The 25,350-nt window shown below is 43.2% G+C and overlaps 1 protein-coding gene across 7 annotated transcripts in view; it reads right to left on the reverse strand.

Moving 5' to 3' along the window:
• Positions 1-25,350, reverse strand: part of PAX2 (paired box 2) — a 127,879-nt gene that overhangs the window by 79,500 nt on the left and 23,029 nt on the right. For all 7 annotated transcript variants that reach the window (XM_078643054.1, XM_078643058.1, XM_078643059.1 and 4 more), the window contains exon 4: positions 3,840-3,925. In XM_078643054.1, coding sequence (XP_078499180.1) covers positions 3,840-3,925 — 86 coding nt within the window. The remainder of the gene's footprint in view (positions 1-3,839; positions 3,926-25,350) is intronic.

Genomic DNA, 25,350 nt, shown 5'->3' on the forward strand with positions numbered 1-25,350 from the left:
GACACAGTACATATCCGACATACCTCTCTAGTGTCATGCAGTGCAGCCTGTCAGATAATGGCACTCCTGACTCGAACGCGGAGACGCTGGTCGGATTCACTCTCCACGCGGATGCGGTCCGATTCAATCGCCACTCCTCGTAACCCAATGGGGACGACTCTGATTCACACGGACACCTCCGATCCCCGAGTTTCCAGCACCTAACGTCCCCGGGCCATCTCTGATTCCCGCCCTAACGTGCTTGGCCACTATTCATGTGTATTTTCAACCCTTTCATGGACTATCCCAGAAGGTCTAATTAAGATGATGAGCGCCAATCAGATAGGTTGATAGCCCCACACCCGTCCTGATGAAGACCCCGCCGCAAGGCTTCCACTAATTCCTGCATAATAGTGGGTCGAAACGTCAACAACCAGTCCCTGCTTTCCAGCCCCTCTCTCCGCAATCGTGACATTGATGAACTATTTGGGGCATGTGTTGCTCAATCGATTAACTTGATTTATGTTCCTATGTACATTTCAAGTAAAGTTTCAGTGTTTCAGATAACTGTCTGTTTTTATGGTCACTTCTCCCTACCTGCACAAACCTCACTTTATCACCTCCCCTTCTCTTGGGCACCAATCAACCGTCATATAATGAGAAATGTTGGATACTATATCCTAGCTATGTCTACTTTGTGAATTAAAACACTGTAGTCCCATCAACTGTATAAGTATTATTTAATTGTGTGTTAATTAGTTCTATTTCACACTGGGACCCCTTCTTCCTAGTACCTGTCAGATAATGGAGCTTCAGGGCTTGTCAATCACATGACCTTTTGCCCTATCAGAGGTTGGAATAGAGAAAAAAGGCCTACCTCAGTACTTTCAACACTATTCCAGCTTCTGATTGGGTGGAAGCTCCTGGGTCTGCCTCTGGTGTGGTGTGCTGCAGATGGACAGGGGAGTCGAAAATCATGTGCCTGCCACAGATATGTTGTTGTGTTTAAACTCCTGACTGTGTGTTTGTCTGTGTGCCTGGGAGTGCATGTGTATATCTGTGTGACTGTCTTTGTGTGCATGCTTGCAACTATGTGTATATGTATGTCTGCTTGTATTCCTGCGTGCTTGTTTAGGTGTATGTGTGTGATCTGAAAGCCTGGCCCAGGGGTTGACAATGCCCGAGGCAGAGCGCTGTATAGTGTTTTTGCACTTCTAGGCGCCCCACCACTTCCATAATTCCCATACCTCCCCTGCTGGAGATCCAGGCATCTTTTGTGGTGGGCTGAAATTTCAATGACTTCCTAACATAACATGAATGTGTAATTGTAAAGCGCACGTGCACCACTACGGGTATCTTGGTGCTGAATAATAGAAGTTTGTTGTTACCCAACTCAATAGTACTCATTTTATCGACCTCAGATGGATGAAACGCTGAGTGGACTCGCCGGGATTTGAACATGTGACCATGAGGTCAAACACAGGCCCCTGCAGTAGATGCATTAGTTCACTGAGCCACTCGACTCGGCTCCCAATGTTCTAGTAACTAGTAAGCTGTACTGTTTGTTGAATGAAACCTGCATCTAGCTACAAATACAAGTGGCACGTGCTCATCTCCATCATGAATGCCAATGGTTTTAGGGGTACAAAGTCATGAAACTCTCTGCCTCCTCGAAAGAGACAGTGAGAGAAAGACAGAAGGGTGTAAGAGAAGCAAGATCAAGAGAAAGAGAGGAAGAGATATTGAAAGAGGTCGGGAGTGGGAGAGAGATAAATAAGGAGGTTTGAGAAGCATAGAGACAGACAACAAAGGCTAAATGAATGAGGAGCAGAGAGAGAGAATGCAACAAAGAGTGAGGGTGATACAATGATAAAAAGAGAGAGAAGGGGAAGGTCAGGCAGAGAGTGAGAGAAAAAGAGCAACAGATCTGTCAAACTACACTCTCCTACCCATCACAACAATTTAATGCGAGATGAAGATATTGACAAATTGACTAGACCGATAAACCACCACCCACCACTAAGAAAAACATAACCGCGCAACAGTGAGAAAATAAAAAAAAGTTCAAGAGGAGATACTTCCTACAAAAAAAGAATGTAGCTTGTATGATGAAGACCATGGCTGTTCCCTGGGGGTGCAACATGATATTATAGGGTGCACACACTCACATGCCCCCTCCTAGCCTGGGGAAGAAAGACCCAATGCTGGAAGGGCTCAGTGGCATCTGCATCCTTTTTTTTAAATCACTACAGCAACAATTACTTTTTTCAATTAAGTCTCCTACATTCTGCCTCCCCCCACCCGAGATTAGCAGTGTAAATTTGCTAGACCAAATTAAAAGGGACTTGTTGCCTGAGTGCAATAAACAGTGCTGTGCATGTTACACTGAGTTTGATGCCCTGGGCGCTTTGCTTAAGAAGCCCAACTACTGCAAAACATAGCCGCTGATCTACTGCGTAGAAGATCACAGCATGAAGCCAATTACTGGGTTTTCCTAGTATGGTCAGACCAATTTTATCAAGTACCCACGGACATTTTTGGGGGTGGGGGAGTCTGGCTCTCGTGACTATCGAGAACAGAGCTTTGCGACCACTACAGTAGTATAAAGCGCTGTACAATACTAATATACAATGGATTGTGAAGATACATACATACATACAGAAGCCATCTGTCATCCATCTTCATTCACAGTCATTCACATTTTAGTTCAGCCACCCACAACATTCAGCACTGGGCAATGGTTCAGCCCACTTCAGCTATTGGCTGTCTTCCACTATGAGTGACAGCATTTTTCATGATCACATGAGCACATCTTCCATAAAAGGAATGTACACCAGTGCCAGGGCTTGGATGGCTGGAACTCTTTTCTTTATGTATATATATATATTTTCTTTATCATTTGTTTCTGTATATGGCATGTTTGAAAAAACAAAAACATTTACTTGTTTGCCAAGGCCAGACCTGTTGGCTTTTCCAACGATTGTTTCATCTGGCTGGACAGGCTGGACAAGCTGTTGCAGAGACTATAAACACTGCCCTATTTGTACCAGGTGCTTTGGGCAGAATGCACACATATTTAGCTACCATAACCGCTATCCTGTTTGTTTCATCTGCTTTGTGCTCGTAGAGTCTATTTGATGTTTGTGGGTTTGTAACATGTTGCATACTTGTGTTTTGTTGAACCCATTGTAACCCCTAATAACAATTTCTAATTAAAAAAAACACACAAACTGTAGAAAGAACTACTGTTTTGTGTGTCTTTTGTAGTTGGATAAGCACACACAGAGTGGGAGGGGTGCTACATCGGTGGACTTCCTGTTTAGTTGAATGTAGCCTGTTTCAACTTCCTGTCACATGACCACCCCATGAAACCCCTTCTTATTACCTTGTGGTTAGACTAAAAGGATCAGGAACACTCTTTGGCGCCAGGGTGCAGTAGCAAGGCTCACTGTACCTATGAGAGCAGTGTCCCCTATGCCCAATGGCCTCCTCTGGGCACAGGTCATAGGTCACAGGTCTGGGCAGGTTAACAGCCATGACCTCGCAAGTCACAGACAAACACAGCAGCCATAGAAGCGCTTTGTTTAGCCAGTTAATAGGTTAACATGTGCAAAGTGTAGAGCACACTTATACAGTTGCCTCGTGCAGGAAATTCCGTACTCTATAGTTTATTCTGAGGTGTAAACTATTAGCTATATAGCTACATTCCCCATGTCAAAAGTGTCACATGGACAAATATGGCGACCGCTGTTCTGCTGCAGGGCTCACTGTTCTGCTGCATGGCTAACACATTTAAAAGTGCAAACAAGACACCTTACATGCCGAACTCTGCCAAATCGCACTTTTTGAGTGCTCCTTACCAATGGTGTGGCCAGGCGCGCTGACTGGGGTGCCGCTCCCATCGGGCGTTGGGTGGAAGGGCTGCTGGACTTTCGTTCTGATGATCCTACAAAAGGAATGAGAAGAACAGGTTAAAACTTCAAATAGTTTGTACTCACACCTCACACATGCATTTTACAGGTTCACTGGTTTGGACACAAGGTATGTTTGCCAGTAGAGGAATCTCCTATTATTAATGTTTTGAGATTAACATTAGAGTTCTGCTGTATGATTTCCTGGAAGAGTTTGGTAAATTCAAGACAATAAGCCATTGTGGTGGGTATAGAATCTAAAGACTGTATCCAACAAGTCATCTATCTATCTATCTATCTATCTATCTATCTATCTATCTATCTATCTATCTATCTATCTATCTATCTATCTATCTATCTATCTATCTATCTATCTATCTATCTATCTATCTATCTATCTATCTATCTATCTATCTATCTATCCATCTATCTATCTATCTATCGATCAATCTATCTATCTATCTATCCATCTAACTTCTAAATGTATATTTCTATAAATATCCATCCATCAGTCTGTCTTTCTAAATGTATGTTTCTACAATTATCCATCCGTCAGTCTATCATATCTTTCATACGACCTTATTTGATGGAAAAGCTTCATATCCATTCCTAATCACAGTCCTCCTTTCATCGAGTGCATCAGACCTTTGAAGGTTAAGAGTAAATGTACAGGAAAAACATCTCATCTGAATGATGACCCCTCCTAATATTTCCTAAGAAGATCATTAACCTCATTACAGAAGAGACCTGAAGTTTCCATTTTGGAGAGGCTTTTGGAAACTGTTCACCTGTCCTGCTGGTCTACACTTTTGCCAGTCAATGCAGAATTTTCTAGTTGACGCAAACGTCCTTATAGCATCCAAGCCAGGTTCAATGAGACTTGCAAGTTGGGCAGGTAGGGGAATTTATCAATCAAATGAATCAAAAACTCTTCAAATCGAGAGTTTGGAGTGATTTTGATTGTCTTGGGTTTTCTTGTCTTTTGAGCCCTAATCTATCAAGCAACTGCGAGTTTCACTTTTTCTTAGGTTTGGTCAATGAACTATAAAGAGCATTAATGTCCTCTATGCCTGTGCAAACACACAAGAGTCATTGGGAGAAACCTGAGTTTGCATCTTTATCTGCATTTATTTTGAACTCTTGGACCTAAAAGCCTGAAACAACGCAAACACAGCTACAGAGGAAGGAGCTAACGGTGTGCTTGAGTAGGCATGCTTTTTCCGTGGTCACGTTATTATGCAGACAACATTAAGCTTGTCTGCTCAAGTAAGTAAGCTTAAGAAAATGTGAACTTCGTTGCCTCCGGGAGAATCCATGAACCAATTTAGCATTTTTCTTATATTGCAACTTTTGTCTTTTTGTTGTGTGGTTATGTTGAAGTTCACTGTGTGATACATACAAAAGTTCTCACTAGAACCAAAGATCCAAATACCATGCGTCTACTATTCGAATTGCGTGGTATAGACGAGCAAATTGGTAGGAATGATGAAAACAAGAAAACAACCTGAAGCAGAAGGGAAAGTTTAGTGGAACGAGTAATTTAGTAGCTTAACACCGATATACAAACATCACAGGGAAAGCTGATTGTTCTGGATCAGAATTAAAGTTATAAAATTGGCCATCATTTGAGAAGAACCTCATTTATACATCAGAGTAGAGCTGGACTGAGCACCTAATTTATACATAGGAGTAGATCCAGAAGAAAAATCTAATTTATATGCGTAGATCCAGAAGAGGCACCTGATTTATATATGAGTAGATTGAGATTTAGGACCCCATTCATACATTAGTAGATCGAAAATGTGAGGCACCCACCTTCTAACAAAGCATCTTCTAACAGCACCTTCCTAATCTTTAACAGAACCCGTTCTCTACTACAAGTCTGACTGCACGGGCAGCATGAATTCATGTCTGGTTTTTCTAGCGCCTTCACCGCTACCTTCCAGAAAAAGCAGGATCTCCTTAAAACTACCGCGCCTCTTACTGGCATTTTTTGAAGGGCACAGTGAACTTATGGAATTCTCTCAGCGCAATTGTACATTCACCACGTCAATGATTCACCGTCAAGTTATAATATCACCATGACAACCTAGGCTTCCCTAACAATGGCTTGGCTTTGTGTTTTGTCAAACTGCTGACCCTTGGCAGACACTTAGAGGCTTCAAGTTTAAAGCACAACAACTTTTTTTGCTGCTTACCCAGGAATATCTTTCAAAATTTCCCTGTGTTCTCCCCCCTACTCCAATGTCCCGCTCCCCATCTTTGGACGAAGCCATTGCCAGAAAGTATAATGTTTCTTCCACAAACATGTGAAGTAAAAGACAGAAAACTAAGACTGCCAGTACACACGTTGCCTGATTAGCACCACCAGGGCTCGGCCAGTGCCGTGGTGTCCACTTTAACAAGCGGGTATGCGCAGGACTGCCAAGATGGTGGTTTAAAGGTGTTCAACCATATGGAAGTGAGTTTTCTATAGTTCCATGAGACAACCTTTTGTAGACATTGATACCAATTCAGCAGTACAACAGGATGTGATTCATTGTCTCCACTTCCCTTTTATGTGAAGCTAGCCTTGCTGCCTGGTTGCCTTCTTTTTATGTGCTTGTCAGGTTCACAACAAATAGATCTTTTCTGAGTTCTTCGTACACCTGCACCTTCCTTCAAGATCATATCTTGGGACCATTCAGTTGTAAGAGTTGTTTTCCACAAGTAGTTTAATGTATTCATCCTACACCTCGCGGCTAAAGCAAAAAGCTTATATAGGCATGGGTGTAGAGGGTAGAATGTGAGCAGGCTAATGTTGTAGGGGTGAGTGCAACTGCCTAATTTGTTTCTCAAAATGTTGTGAAATTCTATGAAAATATCATTAAATTATTCAAAATTGCTCTGAAAGGCAGAAATGTGGTTTGCCGGTATCTCTTGTGACTTTTTTTTAAGTGAGGGACACTTGTATTAAAAAATCTTGCGGGACACCAGCAGGAGACTGTCTCTCGGTGAGACTTTTTCTGTGCGGCCCAGTCTTTCACTGGTTTGTTGCAAGACTTTTTTAAACAAGGTCCATACTTAATGAAAAATAGTAAAATTTAATTGTGTAATACACATTTTTCATAAATGTTGTGAATTACATTTAACATGAAATTCAAGAATTTTGCTAATGTAATTACAATTTTACCAAGACCTAGTACTCATGTAGCCGCTCTGGGAGCCTCGACCCTGGCCTGCGGTGCTAAAGCCGCTGCCACATACACCTGTCTTCTCTATTCAGCAACAGAGGATTCATTTACCAGATGACCTCTTGTCCTTAGAGACATTAGGAGCCATTCCTGGGATTAAATTTAACAACTCTGGTTCTTCTTGTGGTTCGGGGTCACCTGAAGCAGTTTAAGTGTGCTAAATTTCTAGATCATAATAGTTCATAAAAGAAAAACTGAGAATAGGATGGTGGTGACATGGAGCCATAAGCAAAGCTTAATGGTCGGAGACCTAATCTAGCCATCCAACCCAACGATCATGCTTTCACAGTCCTAGTTCCCTCTGATGGCAGGATATCTCCAGCACAAATCACTATTCTCTACCATAACCTCATTTCCACTAGTGATGGCAAACACTGTACATAATTCTTGCAAACTAATAAGATTCTGACAACATGGCTGCTTCTCAGCCAGTGAAGAAATTTCACAAAAAATTAAACAAAGATGCTGTGCCACGTGTCAGTGATAAAAATAAAAACACACGAAAATGCCTGATGAAAGAAGAAAAAGCTAAAGATATATATGGTTTTAAAAAATCAGTACTTAAGACTGTATATAATTACGGGTTTGAGAAGCAACGGCAAAGCCATAGGAATCCTTAGCTAAACCTAAATGGTCAACCAGGATATAATATGTTTAGCACAGGGCTCTTCAACCTTTTTTCTGTAGAAAGATCTACTTATTCAATGAAAAAAAACCTGAGCTACTATTATCAGTAATGTAACCAGACAGTATTACCTTAGTGTCCACCCTTTGCAAGATTTTGAGCAGTGATCACTTCAGTTCATCAAGCAGGGTTGCCAGCAGTGGTGTAAAAATGTTTTGTCAATATGGATTGCCTCTGCGTGGGTAATAAATAACAGCCATAGATGCAATGCTCCTGGCATCAAGTTAATAATGTTAGTAATACTTCTCCCCAGCTCAGCATGATTTATCCCTCAAATATAAGCTTCATGTATAGTTTGGATATTCACCCATTTATTTCCAAACATCACCTTAACAGTTCTGAAAATACACCCATTTTATCTCGGAATTTTCTATTTTGGGATATGTTCATTAATTCAGCCAAGCCAATGTTTCTACTTTAGTAGGGTAGGCTGCACACAGGAGAGCTACTTCTAAGAAGCCGGAGAGCTACCAGCAGCTCAAAATAATTTTTTAGCATGAAGCATTCTAGCCAGGGAACAAAAGGCCTATGGCTGTTTCTTGCAGTCTGTGAATTACCTGGAATTTGATGGGTGCAATATTTATCTAGAAAAAGAGCTCAATTGGCCAGCGGAAGGGTTATGCCTAGGATGCAGGAATCAGTGCCAGACCCTTCAGAAAGAGAGACATCTTGCCTCAGTTGTTAGCCTGCAGACAGGCCTGGACTAGGAACTCAAAGCAGCCCTGGAAATGTTGTCGGACCAGCCCCTGGTGGGCGGGAGGAGGGCGCAAGTGTGAAGCACTGCTGCTTTTGTTACTGTGGCCGATACTGCAGTACCGCTGCAAGCCCCCAGAAACAAAACTGTCCCCACCACTGCACAACTGGCCCCCACCCTTCCAGCCGCCTGGGAAAACGCCCGATGCCCAGTACGGCCTGTCCGGCCCTGCCTGCAGATGTAACTGTTGTTTATGCCTACACAGGATGAATGATTGATAGTACAAGGGCTGTACTCCTATCTGTCCTCTGATTAGATAGAACAAGTGGGAAATTCATGCACACATTACAGTCATAATTAGGGTCCAGAGGGCACCTGACACCCCTGGCCCTTGGTGCCACTGCACTTTTGCACTATTGCTATCTCCGCCCCTGACCCCACCAAACGAAGTCAAAGCCCCTTCGAAACCTGTTTGCCATCGTTAATGAAGGTTTCCAAAGAAATTGCATTTCAGCAAAATTCACATGCACACATCTCACGTGAAATCTGTACAGGAGAACATACTTCGGGATTAAAATCACAAAAAATAGCAGTTGAAAAACGAAATATCTTGTGCTAAATATTTTATGAACAACCCACTCTTTGCGGGCCAAAAACGGTGAAAAGGTTTTCCCCATTAACGTCTCAAAATGTTATGAAATTCACATTGTATAAACTCCTTAAATTTCACAAATTATACAGGCGCATACATTTTTTTGCCAGGCCTGATTTTTTAGATTATTTTGTCTTTTTTAGCAGATTTGCTTCCCTTCCCTAGTTTGCTGTATCTCTCCGTCTCTTGCGTCAGTGTCACGCTTTCATCATCTCCTTTTTCCCTCCCTCCTGTCCATTCTAATTTGCAGTCTCCTTAGACCTAGGCCCGAAGTGTCACGTGGCCTGTGTTAGATTATCGATTCCACCCAGCCGCACGTGACCGCAAGGTCTGCAGGTGGTGCAGACAAAGAGATGTTAAGAGAAAGCAATAAATAATTTGTGACAGAAAAGCTATAGTGCCAGGGTTCTGAGCGCAAGTGCCGCGTCACTACTAGACTCCGCTTAGCCCAGTGACACCGTGCGAGAGGTTAAGCGTCAGGTGGAACCGTACACCCCGGGGCTAGGCCTGACCGGAAGCGGGACAGGCTGCACTGAGCTGCTATCTCACTCCCTTAGCCAATGACATTCATCTCTCTGATCGAAATTCAAAGATCAGAGCTCTCATACAGTCGGGGAAATCCAGAACTTCAGAAAGAATGACTCTGCTTGTGATAAATTTAATAGAGCTATGGAAAAATACATGAGAATTTCGCAGCTCTTTATCTGTGTGATTAATAGTTTTGATCTGTGGAGTTGACCACAAGAGGCTTTCACGATTATGCATCCCACATGGACCACAATGCACCCACAGCTTAACTGTAAACATATAAGTTTAGGGGAATAGGGTTTCTGTTAGGAGGCCACGGCTGGTGCTGCCAAATGGTGGGGTAGCTGCACCTTCAGCCTGCCACCTCACTCCTCTTTCTTCCACCACATAACATATCATATCTCTTTCTAACACTATTACAGGTTATTTTTCATTCTTGTTTTCTCCTTTGTCACTGATTTCCTATCTTTCTCTTCTTGCTCTCTTGTCCACGCTGAGGCGTTTTCCTCTTTCTATGTGTGCTGCAGAAGGCAACAGAAATAGGAAGTAACGTGGAGAAATACTGCTTGTAACGCCTCATCTGGGAAGGCCTAGCATTTTGAATATTCCCTGGTCTGACACTTTTGGTAAATCTAGGAATGCGTCAAAATCCATGGATGTTGCATGAGAACACTCATTCAACACCAATGAAACGCCATCCTGGTAAATCGCTGGATTTATCAAGCCACTCACGGCCACGCAACGTGGCTTTGGATAACTTCAATAAATCGGATTTTGGGCTTTTATCGTACATGCACCATGTTGCATGGTGCAAGCGGGACACAACCTCACTCATAAATATGCCCCTAGGTGTTGGTTTTACTCAACTCAACGATACAGGCTTGTTTATCACCGAAGCATGAAAGTATGAGTTGACAGTTCCTGAGTTCAGCATGTGATGTGCAGGTCACACATGGAATTCCCACTAGGTTTATCCAGATAGTAGTACAGCCAAGAACCTAGAAGGCGCAATAGTCTGTGCTCTCCTTCGGCTCTGTTCAGTGTATATTCTCGTGATCCAAAGGAGAGCACTGGAACTAAGAAAGGACCAGACGAGTGGTGGTGGGGGTCTTCAGGAGCTAAAACTGAAAAAAGCAGAAAAATCTAGGATGTGTTGGAGGGCAATGGTGGCTTTCATTCGATTTACTTCATACAACTAAAATGAGGGGATCTAAAATGATGTGGTTGGGTTTCTTTGAGGTTCTTAAGGTGGTGGTGAGTCGAAGCGCTTTGCTATGGACAACGTTTGGTGCTGGGGTGACCTTGTAGTGCTTAAGGGTCATATTTTGGCAGTTGTATATGCCAGAAAAATAACTTGAGGGTGGGATCAATGGTGTTTTAACCAGTCAACAGTCCAATGGTAGGGCGAAGGAAAGGCATCATTTCCACCAATATATTCACACTTATAATCCGAATTTGAAGGAGGAAGATGTTGGGAATGATGCAAATAGACTGGGACTGAATATATTGAGAATGCGGCAGAGCAACAACATAAGCTTCGGAACTTTTCTTCTAACTAATATGGAGTAGCAGCCATGTTAAATATGACTTGTTTTTCATGCTATGCTTAAACAGAGCTGTCAACTGGCCCATGTCTTGAAGGCTACATTTATCCAGTATTGGCTATGTATCCAACAGGACTCTGCATCTTGAAACTTTCTGGTTTAGGTCTAAATATTTATTTAATCAACAGTGTGGGAGAACCTGAGGAGAGGACCTCCAACCAGATGGGAGGGAGACCCTTTTCCAAAACGTGAGCCAGCAGCAAATAAGGGTATCTCTCTGCCTAAACAAGACTAACATGCATCCCACAGACATCGATCTGCTTTAGGAAAAAGAAATCTGTTCAGAAAGCTGGGAGAGTGCAATACTGAACAGGTATATGGGCAGTTTTGGGACCCTTGATGACTATGTGACTAGAGGGACAAATCTCCCTCCACCCGCGAGGGGTATGACAATATACCCACAAGGGTACCATACATCACTCGATCTGGTACCACACATCGATCAGACCGGTAAATCACTCTCCGCTCATGCTAATCCGGATTGCATGCTGCAGTGAAAACAGATTTACAGGTCATCACTGGGGCAGTGAAAGCTTATAGAACCCGCCCTGATGAATGCCCTGGACCTTTTATGGCCACAGAGTTGGGGCAGGAACGAGTTGAAACAGCGAGGGTCATAGGACCATTATACCCTTCATTTCCCTAAATATTGATTTGATTTTGTGCCCACCCGCACCATAAAAAACCTTGGCGTGGACGAGACATTTTTATTATATATAGCTTACCCCGGTCACTACAATACCAGAAGTGCTCTCTGAAATATGGTTGAACCCATCCTGACTTTTAGGGGCCAAGGTGAACACGATGATGAAGCATGCCAATATAAGAGTGGGTGAGGGTTTTATATAGAAAAAAACATATGTATTTTTATTTTTTCCTAAAGCCAGTGGATGCGCGTTGAGATGCACGTTAGTCTTATTTAGGAAGAGGGATACCCATAGTTGTTTGTGGCTATAAAACAAATAAACAAAACTACAAGTCCCAGCATGCACAATGACGTTTCCTGATAATTTGGAATGGATAACGATGTGAGCATAAGGCCAGTTGACAACTTCACTTGAACCACAATGGGGCATCTAAGGATGAAAGGCTGAGTCTGTCCCTTGGGACTCAAGCCTATGACCTTCAAAGCACACACGGATTTCTCCATTGGATGCATGAATCCACTGAAGTATTTCACTAGCATTGTTCAACTCTTATTCATCACAATAGTGCAGTGCACCTATGTGTTCACATCTTCTTCACATTCATGTCCATACGTGGAAAATTCATGAAAATACAGCAACCCTATGGAGAAGTACAGTTTCTGGCCAGTAATACAGGATTCTAGGTGAGACGTGACAGAACAATGTCATTATAAAGCAGAAAACCTGGTTGAGAAATGTCAGTACTGCCCATTAAAAGCACAGACTTCTTGTTTAGAACTCTCCATACTGTCCCAAAGTTTATTTGATGGATCGAATATATTTCATCATCAAAGCATAAAAAAATTGTACAATATAAGAAAATTTCAATTAGTCATGATAAATAGATAACACTCCAGATGCTCAAATAATTACAGGTAATACAGTAATAGGATCAACATTGCTAAAGAGCAATACAAAAGAAGAGAAAGTCTCAATGTACATCAATCCGCTGAGAAACTGTCCCAATAAAAATACATTACTCCTGCAGTGGAGTAACGTAAAGTGATGCCCCCCCCCCCCACCCCCGCAGAAGTTGATGAGGGGTCTCCAGTCTCACATATCTCACAGATGTTCATTGACCTTGAATTTTATAGGGCCCCGTGAAGGACTGGGGGCCACTGGAGGGTTAAGCCCCCCCCACTCCGAAGGTGCTGTAAGGGGCCTGTGTCACACCCCTGAAATACAGCTGCGAAGTACTGGCCCCGTCCATTTGAAAGACTAGAGCACAGTTCTGAGAAGTGCATGGATTGTCCATTAAAATACAGATGCCCTGGGACCAGTACTGTCCCTTTAAAATATCAGACTCCTGCTGAGAAATACCTGTACTACTACTGACCCTCGAAACAGATGCCCTGTTGAGATGTGAAGGCGCAGTACCCTGAAATGCCTTGAAAAGAAGGGGCAGTGTAGCTCCAGATAGTTACAGCAGCTCTTCCCAGAAGTGCCAGGGGTATGTGACATATGCCACCTAAGCTGAGAAGTGCTGGTACTGCCAGCCTGTACACAGTATCTCTTCCAGCCCCTGCCTCAGTGCTGTGACTGGAAGTCATCCTACAGATGAGCAATCTCGTGAATGGCAGCTGTTCAGTGATCATTGGACCCCACCAGCAGAGGCTCTGAACATTAATATCCCAGATGTTGGGCTGCCAGATGCTGGCATTATCCTAATTCTAGTGGAGCAATGGCTTTAATTGTGCCACAGAATGCACTGCGTTCAAATACTGCTGCATATGCCCAATCCCGCTCTACTACGTCCCAGATCAGGAATTAGGTGGATATGGATGCGGAGATACTGCGGGCCGGAATTAACGATTCTGCCCGGTGTTTCCACGCCTAAAGCAGCTTGTTATGAGAGCTGCGAAGAACCATCTTGATCCTGTTTTACCAGGTGAAATTCTAGACAGTATCCCCTTGTTCTCACAGATTAATTCTTATATTTGCCGCTTGGTATGTGGGGGCAGGGAAGGAGCAGTGCTTGGCAATCTGTGGTCAGAAGGATAATGGGTAGGGCAGGATATTGCCTGGCATGGGGAGCAGCACATGGTCCTTTGTGATGTATGAGTGGGCAGGGAGGGTGCCAGGTACCCAGATTGACTTCTTCTGAAGTCCAAGCCAAAAGCGCTTTTCCACATGGATTTTCCATCTGGCAAAATTTATCAGGTGATACCGCACCCAGGAAATACAGGTGTGGGAACCTCAAGTCGGTTATAATTAGCCTTTGTGGTATCCCAACCAAGGATACCGCTCTGTCCGACTTGATCAAGACCCATGGCCACTATATATTACTTGGGAGTTAACTCCCCGGTTGCAAAATTCCCTACACATCAGCGCATTGGTTCTAATCGTGGTAGGTAGCCAACTTTTCTTCCTTCATTGGCTGATGAAATGATTGCCAACAATGGTGTACCTTCCACTCACTGTTGCCATTTTAAACTTCCCATCATTTTACTTTCTCTTCTGCATTGTAAATCGCCTGTAATATTTAGCAGTTGTATCTAAATACCACTCTCTCTTCCCTATTGGATTTCATACCGCCGGAGTATTCAAATGTCTCTCTCAAAGTGTCCACTGTCCTTTTTTAGTACTAATGCCCATTTAATTTTCCTTCTGCTCCCTCCTGTTCTATTTTATTGCTGGACTGTCTCTAGTTTTGCCCCTGTGCCTGAATTATGTACACGTTTCTTACATTGCTTTTTTTCCTGCACATAGTGTGTATTATACTCTTGGCGATGGAAACTGTTTGTTCAATGGAGGCTTGGCACACTCCCTATTAATTCATACACCTGCAAGTGGACCAACGGGGTCGATAAAACATGTCCCTGTTGTAATAGCCATTTGGAAGACGACCTCCACATTTTGTTTGTGTGCCCCGCATATCAAAGGCCCAGGAAACATTGGATAGCGCCGTTATGCAAGAACCTAGGGTTCAGAGAGTATGCACAGGCATACAGGATCCTGAAAACCAGTACCCTGGGCCACATTGTGTTCGCTGTTTCCAAATTTCTTATGGCTATATGGTTGATTAGAAAGAAAAAATCCTCTGAAGCCCCCTGAACTTTCTAGTGTTTTAATTCTTTCCTCGCTGGGAGAGTGAATTTTATTTCATGTATTTTTTTTAAAAAAAATGAATTTTATTGTATGTAATGTCTTGCACTGCATCTTTTATGGTCTATATGGCCGAAATAAAGAATTTTTGGATTGGATTGGATATAAACACTAATTAATATTAATTGCCTCTCAGAATAATCAGGATCTCCCTCTTTACTACATTCCTGATGTCTTTTAGCGTCTCTCGTATGTCTCAGGTGACCGTCTGACTCCAGTTCATGAAAGACACTCTTTCCAGTGTTAAAGTTTTCATTGATTTCAGATGTATGGGTCTCATTTCTTTGCAGGGAGTTAAACAAGACTACAACATCCAGAATGTATTCGGCTTTCACACAAAGTCCTGGACTGGCAGCAGTGTCTGTAATGCGTAATGATCTAGAGGGAAGTGGTCACCCTGCTCATTTCTCTCATCTCTCTGTTTTCCATTGTTTACTTTATAACTTCTATCTCATATCACCTTTCCCCCTGAAGTATATAAATGTCTTGCTCTTGTCACTTCTTTCCCAACTCTATTCGAAGGCGGCTGGTAAAATTGGCAGGGATGGTGGTGGGCGAGCACCCATGCATTCACAAGCGCATACACACACATCCCTCACAACAAATTTATACATTTAAACATACATGCATCCAGGGCTGGACCGGGTACCAAAACTGGCCCTGGCAAAGTGCTAGCCCCCCCCCCAGGCTTGGGGGTTCCGGCAACCTGTTTGCCATGTCCGGTTTCGGACGATTTCATTAGAGCGGCCGATATTGCAGGTATGCTGCAAAAACGGCCCTGTAACAAAATCGGCCCTCAGGGGCCCAAAACCGGACCCCAACCCCTACGGCCCGCAGGGGAAAAGCATCCATGCACCAAACATTCAAAAACATGAAACTTACCTGCCCTGCAGCCCCCATAGAAGAAAGCTTCGGAGGTCCCTAGAGGGTTGAGGCTGTTGCCTTCTCTCATTGGTTGACCCTTGGTCAGCCAATCAGGCGAGGCAACAGTCCCTCACTCGTCACCAAGTGGGATGGGGTCTGTGAGACTTGCTGACCTCATCCCACTCTGTGATGAGGTACCATTGTTGACACACGGCCCTGGGCATTTCAGGGCTTAAAACTGAAGGGCCCAGGCCTGAGTCGATGCAATCAGTGACACTTCCCCTTCTCATAAGGGGGAGGGCCTCGAGGCACCTTTGCCCAGCTGAAGGGGCCACACCCATAGGGAGGAGAAATGCTCAGTTCGGCAAACTTCAGCTCATGCATGCAGGAATCTGAGCATTTAGCCCATGTCTAGCTCCTAGATGCCTGACCTGAGCAAGGAGAGAATCTGCCAAGCTGACCTTTGCTAAACCTGACAGACACTCTTCTTCTTCGGGAAAAGGTGAGTGGTTGTGGCCCCTCCACCCTTATGGACAGGCCAGCGCTGACTCTATTGTAGTAGCACTTAGGCATATTTTTCACATTATTCACCTCCATCCTCATCGGCATTTATCCCCCTCTTTGTCTTCTACGATAGGTATAACCCAAAGAATTTAATATCGCTCTCATATCTACTCTTTCTCCTCTGCAGATTCTATAGTTCTGATGTATTTACATGTCTCTCTCATATCCTTTTTTCTCTCCTTCTGCTGTATTTATTCCCTTTTGTATATCAATGTGTCTCATGCCCTCCTCCTGTGCAGTATTTATAGCCCTGATGTATCTTAATGTGTCTCACTCATATTTGCTCTCGCCCTTTTTCCTCTGTGGTGGTTATAATCCTGAGGATTGTGATTGTCTTTTTGTACCCCACCCCCTTTCCTTCCTCCACATCAGTTATAGCCCTGATATCTCTTAGTGTATTTCTCACATCTCCCCTCTTTCTACTCTGCATCATTTGTAGTTCTCAGGTATTTTAATGTTTCTTTCATATATTTCATCTCCATCCTCTGATATTTATACTCTTGATATAGCTTAATTTCTCGCTCCTATTAACCTCCCCATCCTCTGTGATATTTACAGACCTGGGGCATTTCAAATTCTCTCTCCTCTCCATCCACCCTCTGTGGCATTAATAGTCATTTGATTTTTATTGTTGATTCCTTACCACCTCTCTCTGTCATATGCTTTCTTTACATCCAAGATGTGTTGTAATGTCTCTCTCACACACAGGGCTTTAAGTGGGATGAAAAAACTGGGGGGTCCCTCAAAGGGGCGTGATCGATGTAATTAAGGGCGTGGCTTAAAAACACACAAGCTAAATATCGGTTCTGACTGGTATTTCGCTGCTTCTGTTATTGCATCCAGATATATAGTACAAGGAACATTACACCTACAAGAAGCCAGAACTATTGGCTTTGGCAATGATTGTTAGCTGGATAAGATAAATAAGCAACAACTACGGCTTCGTTGTATATAATATTTAAAATGCTTCAGTTCTGAAATGATGAGGCTGTGAAAGGACTTCAATAAGTCTCTTTGAAGTTACATCAAAGGCAGTTAAGGGTAGTACTGCTGCAGTTGTTTTTTTTTACCTTAAGGGTGAGGGCAAAAATGGAGTGCCAGCTAGAGACCCGTCTCAGAACCTGCTCTTTAGAACTGCTGATGTTTAGCATCAGCAGGACCCGGCACACTTAAAGCTTTGCTCTCACATCTCTTGTCCCTTTCCTGTGTGGCATTTAGGATGCTGATATATATTTAAGGTCTCTCATATATCACCCCCTACACGCTCTGTAGTATTTATAGCACTGGTGAAAATATATATTAACATCTTCCTCAGTTCGCCCAGTTACTCTTCTCTTCCAAACTATGACGACCAAGAGGTGAGCCCTTATAAATACTGGGGACAAGAGTGGTTTGCTCGCCAAGTTCACTTCAAGGAAGCTGCTTCTGTGCCCCAGGAAGGGTTTGTCCCACAAAAACAAGAATTTGCAAAGCTCTGACTGTGCGCGTGCTTGTGATAAACAGGCAGGAAAAGAAGAGCTATTCAATGTCACAACACACTGTAAAACACGTTGATTTCACAAATTTCAGCTTGTCTTCAAGTCTTCTCATTCCCTATCCTTGGGGCATGGCGACAAAAAAAATCCTTCTAACCCTCTTCCTCCTCGCTGCCCCTCCTCCCACGCTTTCCAAAAAAGTATCAATAATTTATTTTTACTTTTCACTTTGCTCCATAACAATTGTTTGACCTCTTGCCTCACGCGAGTCACATAAATTCTAGGGCCTAATTCAGGAGCCATGTTTGTGCTATTGAATAAGCAATTGGAGCGGGTGAATTAATGACTTGTGGTGTAGCCGGCGAGTCCCCGAAGAAATATTAAAATCGCGCGCAGGAGGATCGATACTCACTCAGCACCCAGCAAGAGTGGCCTTGGCATTTCTTCTGTGGCTACAAACAAAGGCCCATCGTGCAAGAGTGGGTTCCCTGGTCAGCCCTCAGCACGGAACTTCAAAAACACCATGCAAGGTACAAGCATGGCAGACACGATCGAGGAGTACATGGAAGACCTGCTTCTCTGTGGTTAAGTTGTCGTCTTTGGAACCACAAGACCTATGTCTATTCCTAGGGCCTCATTTATGAAAAGTGACGCATCGCTGCGTCAAAACAGCCATGCGTCACTTCTCAGTACGCCCTCCTTGCGACACCAATGATGCGTCATATTTACAATATGACGCATCATTGCGCAAGGAGTTACAGATACGTCAGTATTTCTGACGTATCTGCATGGCGCAAAAGTGACGCATTGCTGAAGTGTGTGACAAAAGTGACGCAACTCCAGCAATGTGTCCTTTCACATGGGGCAAGCCCCATGTGAAAGGGCCTGCGCCAGTCTTACGCCTGCTGTGAGGCAGGCGTAAGAAATTGACGCATTTGCGTCCTAGAAGTGGCGCAATGAAATCTTATAGATTTCACTGCGTCACTTCTATGACCTTTTCTTGCGTCAGAACGCCCTCCTGCATACATTATACCTGGCGCAGGTATAATGTAGCGCAGGGGTTTACAAAGTGACGCATCTACCTAGATGCGTCACTTTGTAAATTTGGTGCAACAAGGCACATTTTTTACGCTGCTGGTGCGTCACAAAAAGTGACACACCAGCGGTGTAAAAGTGACGCACGGCCTCATAAATTAGGCCCCTAGTGTCTAAATCCTGCTTCACTCTATGATCTATGGCAATTCAAAGGACTTATAAGCATGCTAAACGATAGTATGAAGCCCTACATAAAAATGCACCGTCTTGTTATTTTCATCCGCCATTTTATGCTGGAAGCATTCTCAGGTCAAGTCATATTAGAAACGTTTCAGTACAATCAGCATGGTCTTTATGTTTCATAGTTGTGTACTTCCTATATATTTATATTTTCTTTCATTGCACTGTTCGCTGCATTGAGTCTCATGACTCGTCTTTATGCGCCAGCATTGTTGTGTGTGATTTATCGTTTGCCTGTGAGTTTTTTTCCTCAGTGATTGTTTTGTATTTCGGGATGTTAGCGATTGCATTAGTAGTTCATGTCAACATATGCTCCGTGGATTGTTAGCGCGCTGTATTTGTGATTTGAGCATCTGCGTTATTTTGTGCTTAAATGTATGCTTGCTAATGTAAGTTTAAGTGGTTGTTTTGTGGGAGGCGTTGTGGGTAGGGGTGGGGCGAGTGAAGTGGGTGCCAATCCTGTAAAGCCAAGCTTTTTTTAATTTAGTGATTTTACCACTTTGGTGTGAAATAGATGGATGACAAAGTCTGCCATTTTGCTTTATATTTTATTGCTTTTTTTTAGGCATTGTCGGTGTTTTATATTCATGTGTGCGCTACTGCTTCTTGTTTTTAGTTGAGAATTGTGGTTAATGCTTTAGGGGTGGAAGAAAAGAGGTCTCCTTTCACCAAGCTAACAGGGGTGGTGAAAATCGTTTTGCACGCTGCCTGATTCCAGTGACATCACAAGACATTTGACACTGAGGACACCCTAATCTACCTCCTTTCTTCAATAATCTTCAGAACAAATCAAGGATGCTGAATGCCATTTAACAGTGACTGAGAACAGGCCCGAAAACAAACAATTAAGGCTATCAAGGACTAAAGCACATGTATGAAAAGAGTAGCTGTAGGTTTCCCCAACTCTCAGGGGCCAGAAACAAATCAACAAGTGACGAAAGGTCCGAATGCTGAAAGTATTACCCTAGAAGCTCCTGGTTGAGCTTTTTTGTGGAGGCAAGCACGTGATAATGCTTTGTGAAATGCTAAGTCTTAAAGCCAGTGCCTCTGGGCCATTAAAACAAGAATTTCCGGAAAAAAAAGCCAAGCACCAGATTAAAAGATACCCGACCAACAAAAATTCACACAATGAGAAGGTCCAGAAGAGCTCAGAAAGGTACCATAGTCTTCCTAGAGCACTTCTGTGTCAGACAAGCGTGCCATGCATACAAATAATAAAAACATGCCATGCAATTTACATAGATGGCTGCCAACAGCGTTTAATTTGTAATAAATATAGAAATGCATGGATCTCAAAGTTTCCTACAAACCCCCCACCAGCGCGGCCAAATGCTGGGGTACTGAGTACCAAGGGTGCCTTGTCTTGATTCCAACTCAATGCACTTTCTTCCACACCCTACAGGTTCTTTTTCATCTCTATTTTCTCCTTTTGCTGCTGCTTTTCTGCCTTTCTCTTGTATCCTTCTTTCTCAATGATCTGCCTTTCTATCTATTGCCATGGGTTAAAGTCTGATGAAAGAAAAATACATTTCAGTCTCCAAAATAGAGCGCAGGTACCTGCCACTGGTGCAAATTAAGCAATTACAGGGAGCTGGTACAACTCTGGAGATAAAGGGACGCAGTTCTCCGCACCACTGCACCAAGGCAGTAAAGGAAAATCTGACATGAAAAGAGTTACAGTACACTGTCAATGTATCCATCATGTGTGAAGGAACCTGGAATGGGGATCTGGTGGACAATTCCACCAATAAAGACCAGATGATGGAATTTCAACCACCAAAAGTTGGTAATGGTGGGGACAGGTTGTCAGTGTCCGTGTATCTAGTCTTCCTGACATGCTGGGAGGTTTCCAGCTTGATGCTTTATACTTACCTTTGCCGGAAAGCCCGTCACCCTTTCTGCATCCGTCAGATCTCTGTTGGGCATGGAAGGGGATAAGCCAATCCCGGTTGTTGACTTCTTTCTATTATCAATTTTTATAACTGTGGGTGATTAGGGACTGCATCTGAGGTGTGTGTATAGATGTATCGAGACATGACTGGACACCAAATCCATCTTCTCAGTGTGCATCTATGAGCTATATTTGTGTTATTGCCCAGGAATCTGTTTCATATGCTGTGCTGTGTGGCATCACTCTTTGATTGGCCTCTCTCTGAGTATGCCTGTGCACATTAGAGTATAAAATAGACTTAATTTGTTCTGTGCGTCACTGTGAGCAGGATGGCAGACTCCCAGATGTATGCTTCAGTGAAGATGATGTTGCATGACTCATGATCAGCTGTAGGACATGACGCACAAGTTAATAGGTGGGTGATCACGCGCAGTTAAGAGTGTAATCTGAAGCATGATGTGTGGGTTTTTGGTTAGGAACCAAAGAAAAAGAGACATTTGTAGCTCGATTTCCTAGAGGGAATAGGATCGACTAGGAGTGACCTGTGTTCTAATATTTTTTAAGAAAGGTGAGCTCCTACAGCCAAGTTTCATTGGCTTTCGCCTCATTCATGGGCTGTCCGTCACTCATGAGATTGTCCCCTGTCTTCTGGTTTCCGAGTTTAACCGATTACTTCTTGGGATCTGCTGGTAGTACTCCCTAACTGGGAACTGTGGAACTTGACTGCTCCATAATCTTTACCTCCGCCCGTACAAGCTTCTTGTTATGTTATGTTATGTTAAATGCTCTTTTATAGCGCACAATTCACCCTGGGGCACCTCGGCGCTGCCTAGAAAAAAAACCTGATGGCGGGGAGTCAGGTCAGCGGATATTTTAAAACAGGAAGGCTTTTAGTTGTTTCCTAAAGGTGGAGTAAGTCGGAGTTTCCCGCAGGGCCTTGGGCAATCTGTTCCAGTACTTTGGAGCAAGATACGAAAAGGCTTTACCCTCTGTCGGCTCAAGCGTATACGAGGGATCTGTAGAAGTCCTAGGGAACCTGATCTCAGATTTCTGCCTGGTACGTGTTTTGCCAGTTTCTTTCGTAGATAGTAAGGGCCTCCACCATTTAGAGCGTTGTAAGTAAGGCAGCATATTTTAAAAAAGGATCTCTTCCTTACTGTCAACCAATGCAGTTCTTTTAGCAAGGGCTCGGAGGGGGAGCCAGCTGGCATATTTAAGATCATTCTGGCAGCTGTATTCTGAATAACCTGTAATTTATTTAGCAGGGTCTCACCCACTTCCGCCAGCAGGGCATTGCCATAGTCTAAGCGACTGATCTTCAGTTTGCCTCAATATATCCCCCCGCTATCTTTCACAATCCAAATAACTGACTAATATCCACCACTCAAATTACTTTCATATTTCTCTCTACTAATTCACCACTAATCCTTTAAGAGTTCCGGAGTAGCGTGCTACTCTCCGAAAAAAGCAAATCAACACCCCATCAGGGGTCACAAGCGCTATATAAATGCAATTACAATACAATACAATGTTTTTTCCTTCATTTTCTGTTATAGACACTTGATGCCATCTTTTGATTTAAGTGATTAGTGCTTACAGCTTGTTTTTAGGATAGTTAATCTATGTAGTTCATTTTTGCTAAATATTTTGAAAAAACTGAACGGAAGTTGGCCATCTAAGCAAATGATCCCAGATAAAGACAGGCACATAATGTCTTTAAAATATGGGGACATTTTACTGAACAGCTTTGGACTAGAAAGTGCCAAAAATGTCTTTGTGGTGGTTTGAAAGGGAACTCGCACTCACAGGCTCTCCACATAACACTGATCTACTCTTGGCCAGCGCTTGCATCGAATCAGTGTGGTCCAAACAAATATTGTGGACAGAATATTGCAGATAGGTCCATAAGGGGCTAAAGTTATGGCTCGTCAAAACTGTCATTATGGTTGAAACTTTAATTGGGCGCTCATGTGGTTTATCATATATGTTGCGTTTTGTTATTTTATAGTTAGTCCAAAAAAAGCAAAACAACGATTTTAGATTAATTAGGATTTTTTTTATATGGGTTTGACAATGTGACTTACCCTGAAGAAGATCAGAGCATCTGGGAATTCTACCACAACAGTGACACCTAGTGACTTGCATCCCAGACTGTATCCAGATGTGCAAAATGGGTCATATGACACCATAGCGAGGTGGATAATAGGGACCAATAATAATATCGCATCTACCACATATTCAAGATGAGGGTATAATTACTATTCCTACCTCCACATCTACCTATTTAGACTAACCCGGCGCTAAAGTGATTAGGTCGATGCAGAGGATGCAATATGTCATCATGAGATATTACAAACGCGATATAGCAGCCTCTGCATGCGATATGACAGTGGTAGGCCTTCTCAAAGGGTATGTGGATGTTGTTCCTCATCACACCCAATTAATCAATGATTGACCAAGGTTCTCGCGCCACTTTCCCTCAAGACCCTAAACAAGGGGCCCGTGGGCATGTCGCAGCAGATAATCTGGTGACTGCGTTCCGCGCGCCAGCTTGTACCTGCGAGCCCCTCAATGTACTTGCACTTTCGTCCCTGCACCACGGGCCATTGCACAGTGTCAAATTGGTATCATATTGACAGGAAAATCTCTGCAAAGTCATTACGTTGACGCTAGATGTCTGGAAACTGCTTGAGACAAACAGTGGATATGTTCATTCCCCAGCGCTCACGAGAGGCGACATAAAAAACGCACACATCATTATTATAATTAGCCATTTTTCTCTTATTATTATTGCCGCAGCGTGTTAGCCGGCTGGTATCTTTTTAACTGTTTTCGTCAGGCGTTTCTTGAAGGTAGCTACAGACTGGTAATGGGTATTCGCTCTTCCGCTTTAGCGGCGCGTGCCGCTGCCCGTTAACGTAGTGCGTAATCACGACCTGCATTCCTCCAGGGTCAACAATAGAACGTTACGTCATGACTCATAAGTTAATACTTCCGGTGCCTCTGGACATTTGCTTCCGGGTGTGGGCAGCGGCAAGCAGGGGGTCATAGGAAGGTAAATTTAAAAGCAGGCGCTTGACCTCAAACTGGGAGCAGTAGCTCCACCCCTGGGATTCTTGTGTCAAAAAACAGGCCTTGATTTAAAATAATTGCAGGCTGTTAAAACGAGAACCCCAGCACATCTCCCCAGTAATGGAAATAAATTCCATTGTATTTGCATTTTAATTTTCCACATAAACAAAGGCCCATAGTGCGCCGTGGTTTCTGAGAACCACCGGCCTGAATTTAATTAGAAATGAAAAGTTTATAGGCGCCTCTTTAATGCGATTAATGCACAGTTAACATTTATCACATACATATGCTGGAACCTGAACAAATTGCCCTTTTTTAAGTGACCACGGTGCATGAAATGAAGTTTTTTTTTTAGTTAGTTTTTTTTGTGTGTGTACGGCTTGCCTCTTGCGAGGCAGTCACTCGGTGCTTTGCAAACAGCTCATTAAAACGTAATGCTGATGGCAGCTCAACGCAAGAACAGCCCCTGGTTACTGTGCAAAGTTCATTAATACTCCAGCCACCACACTCCAAGTGGGGCTCGGTTGGATTTGACCCTGCTAGGCCCCTCTGCTGAACTGGCTTGTTTCATAGCTCTGGGGAAGGCAGTAGAAAGTAGGATGTACACAGTGGCATAACTTTTTTGTGAAATGTGTGACTTAATCATGAAATTGCGAATTGCCACCTTCCCAGGGAAATGTGATTTGTCAATATCTGAAGCGTATTTTTCTTGTTCTAAGTGTGCACCTCCAGTGATCAACATATCTTACATGATGCCAGAAGACTGATTGGAGCAGAATTCTTTTCTCGGCAAGACGTTTTCTGCACAAGCCAGTCTCTGGTGACCATCATTTTACACAAAATTGCATAATGCAAACATTTTGGGAAATTTCTTCAGCATTATTATATTTATACCATGGCTTAAATGTAAAGTCGTGAACAGAATTTATCACCACATATCAACCAACAACAGTCATTTTCTGACTCCTAACCAATCAAACAGCCTTTCCAAGTAATGCCAGGCAGTGTAATCGTAGGTCATTCGACGGCTCTCCTCCCACTTAGGGATAAACTGATGGGTGCTTAATTGTGAGAGCCACCTGTCCTTCATCAAAAAAGCCATTGAACAATATATTGTATTGTATTGTAATTG

The sequence above is a fragment of the Lissotriton helveticus genome, chromosome 5_1, assembly GCF_964261635.1.
Source record: "Lissotriton helveticus chromosome 5_1, aLisHel1.1, whole genome shotgun sequence".
NCBI classification, from domain to species: Eukaryota; Metazoa; Chordata; class Amphibia; order Caudata; family Salamandridae; genus Lissotriton; species Lissotriton helveticus.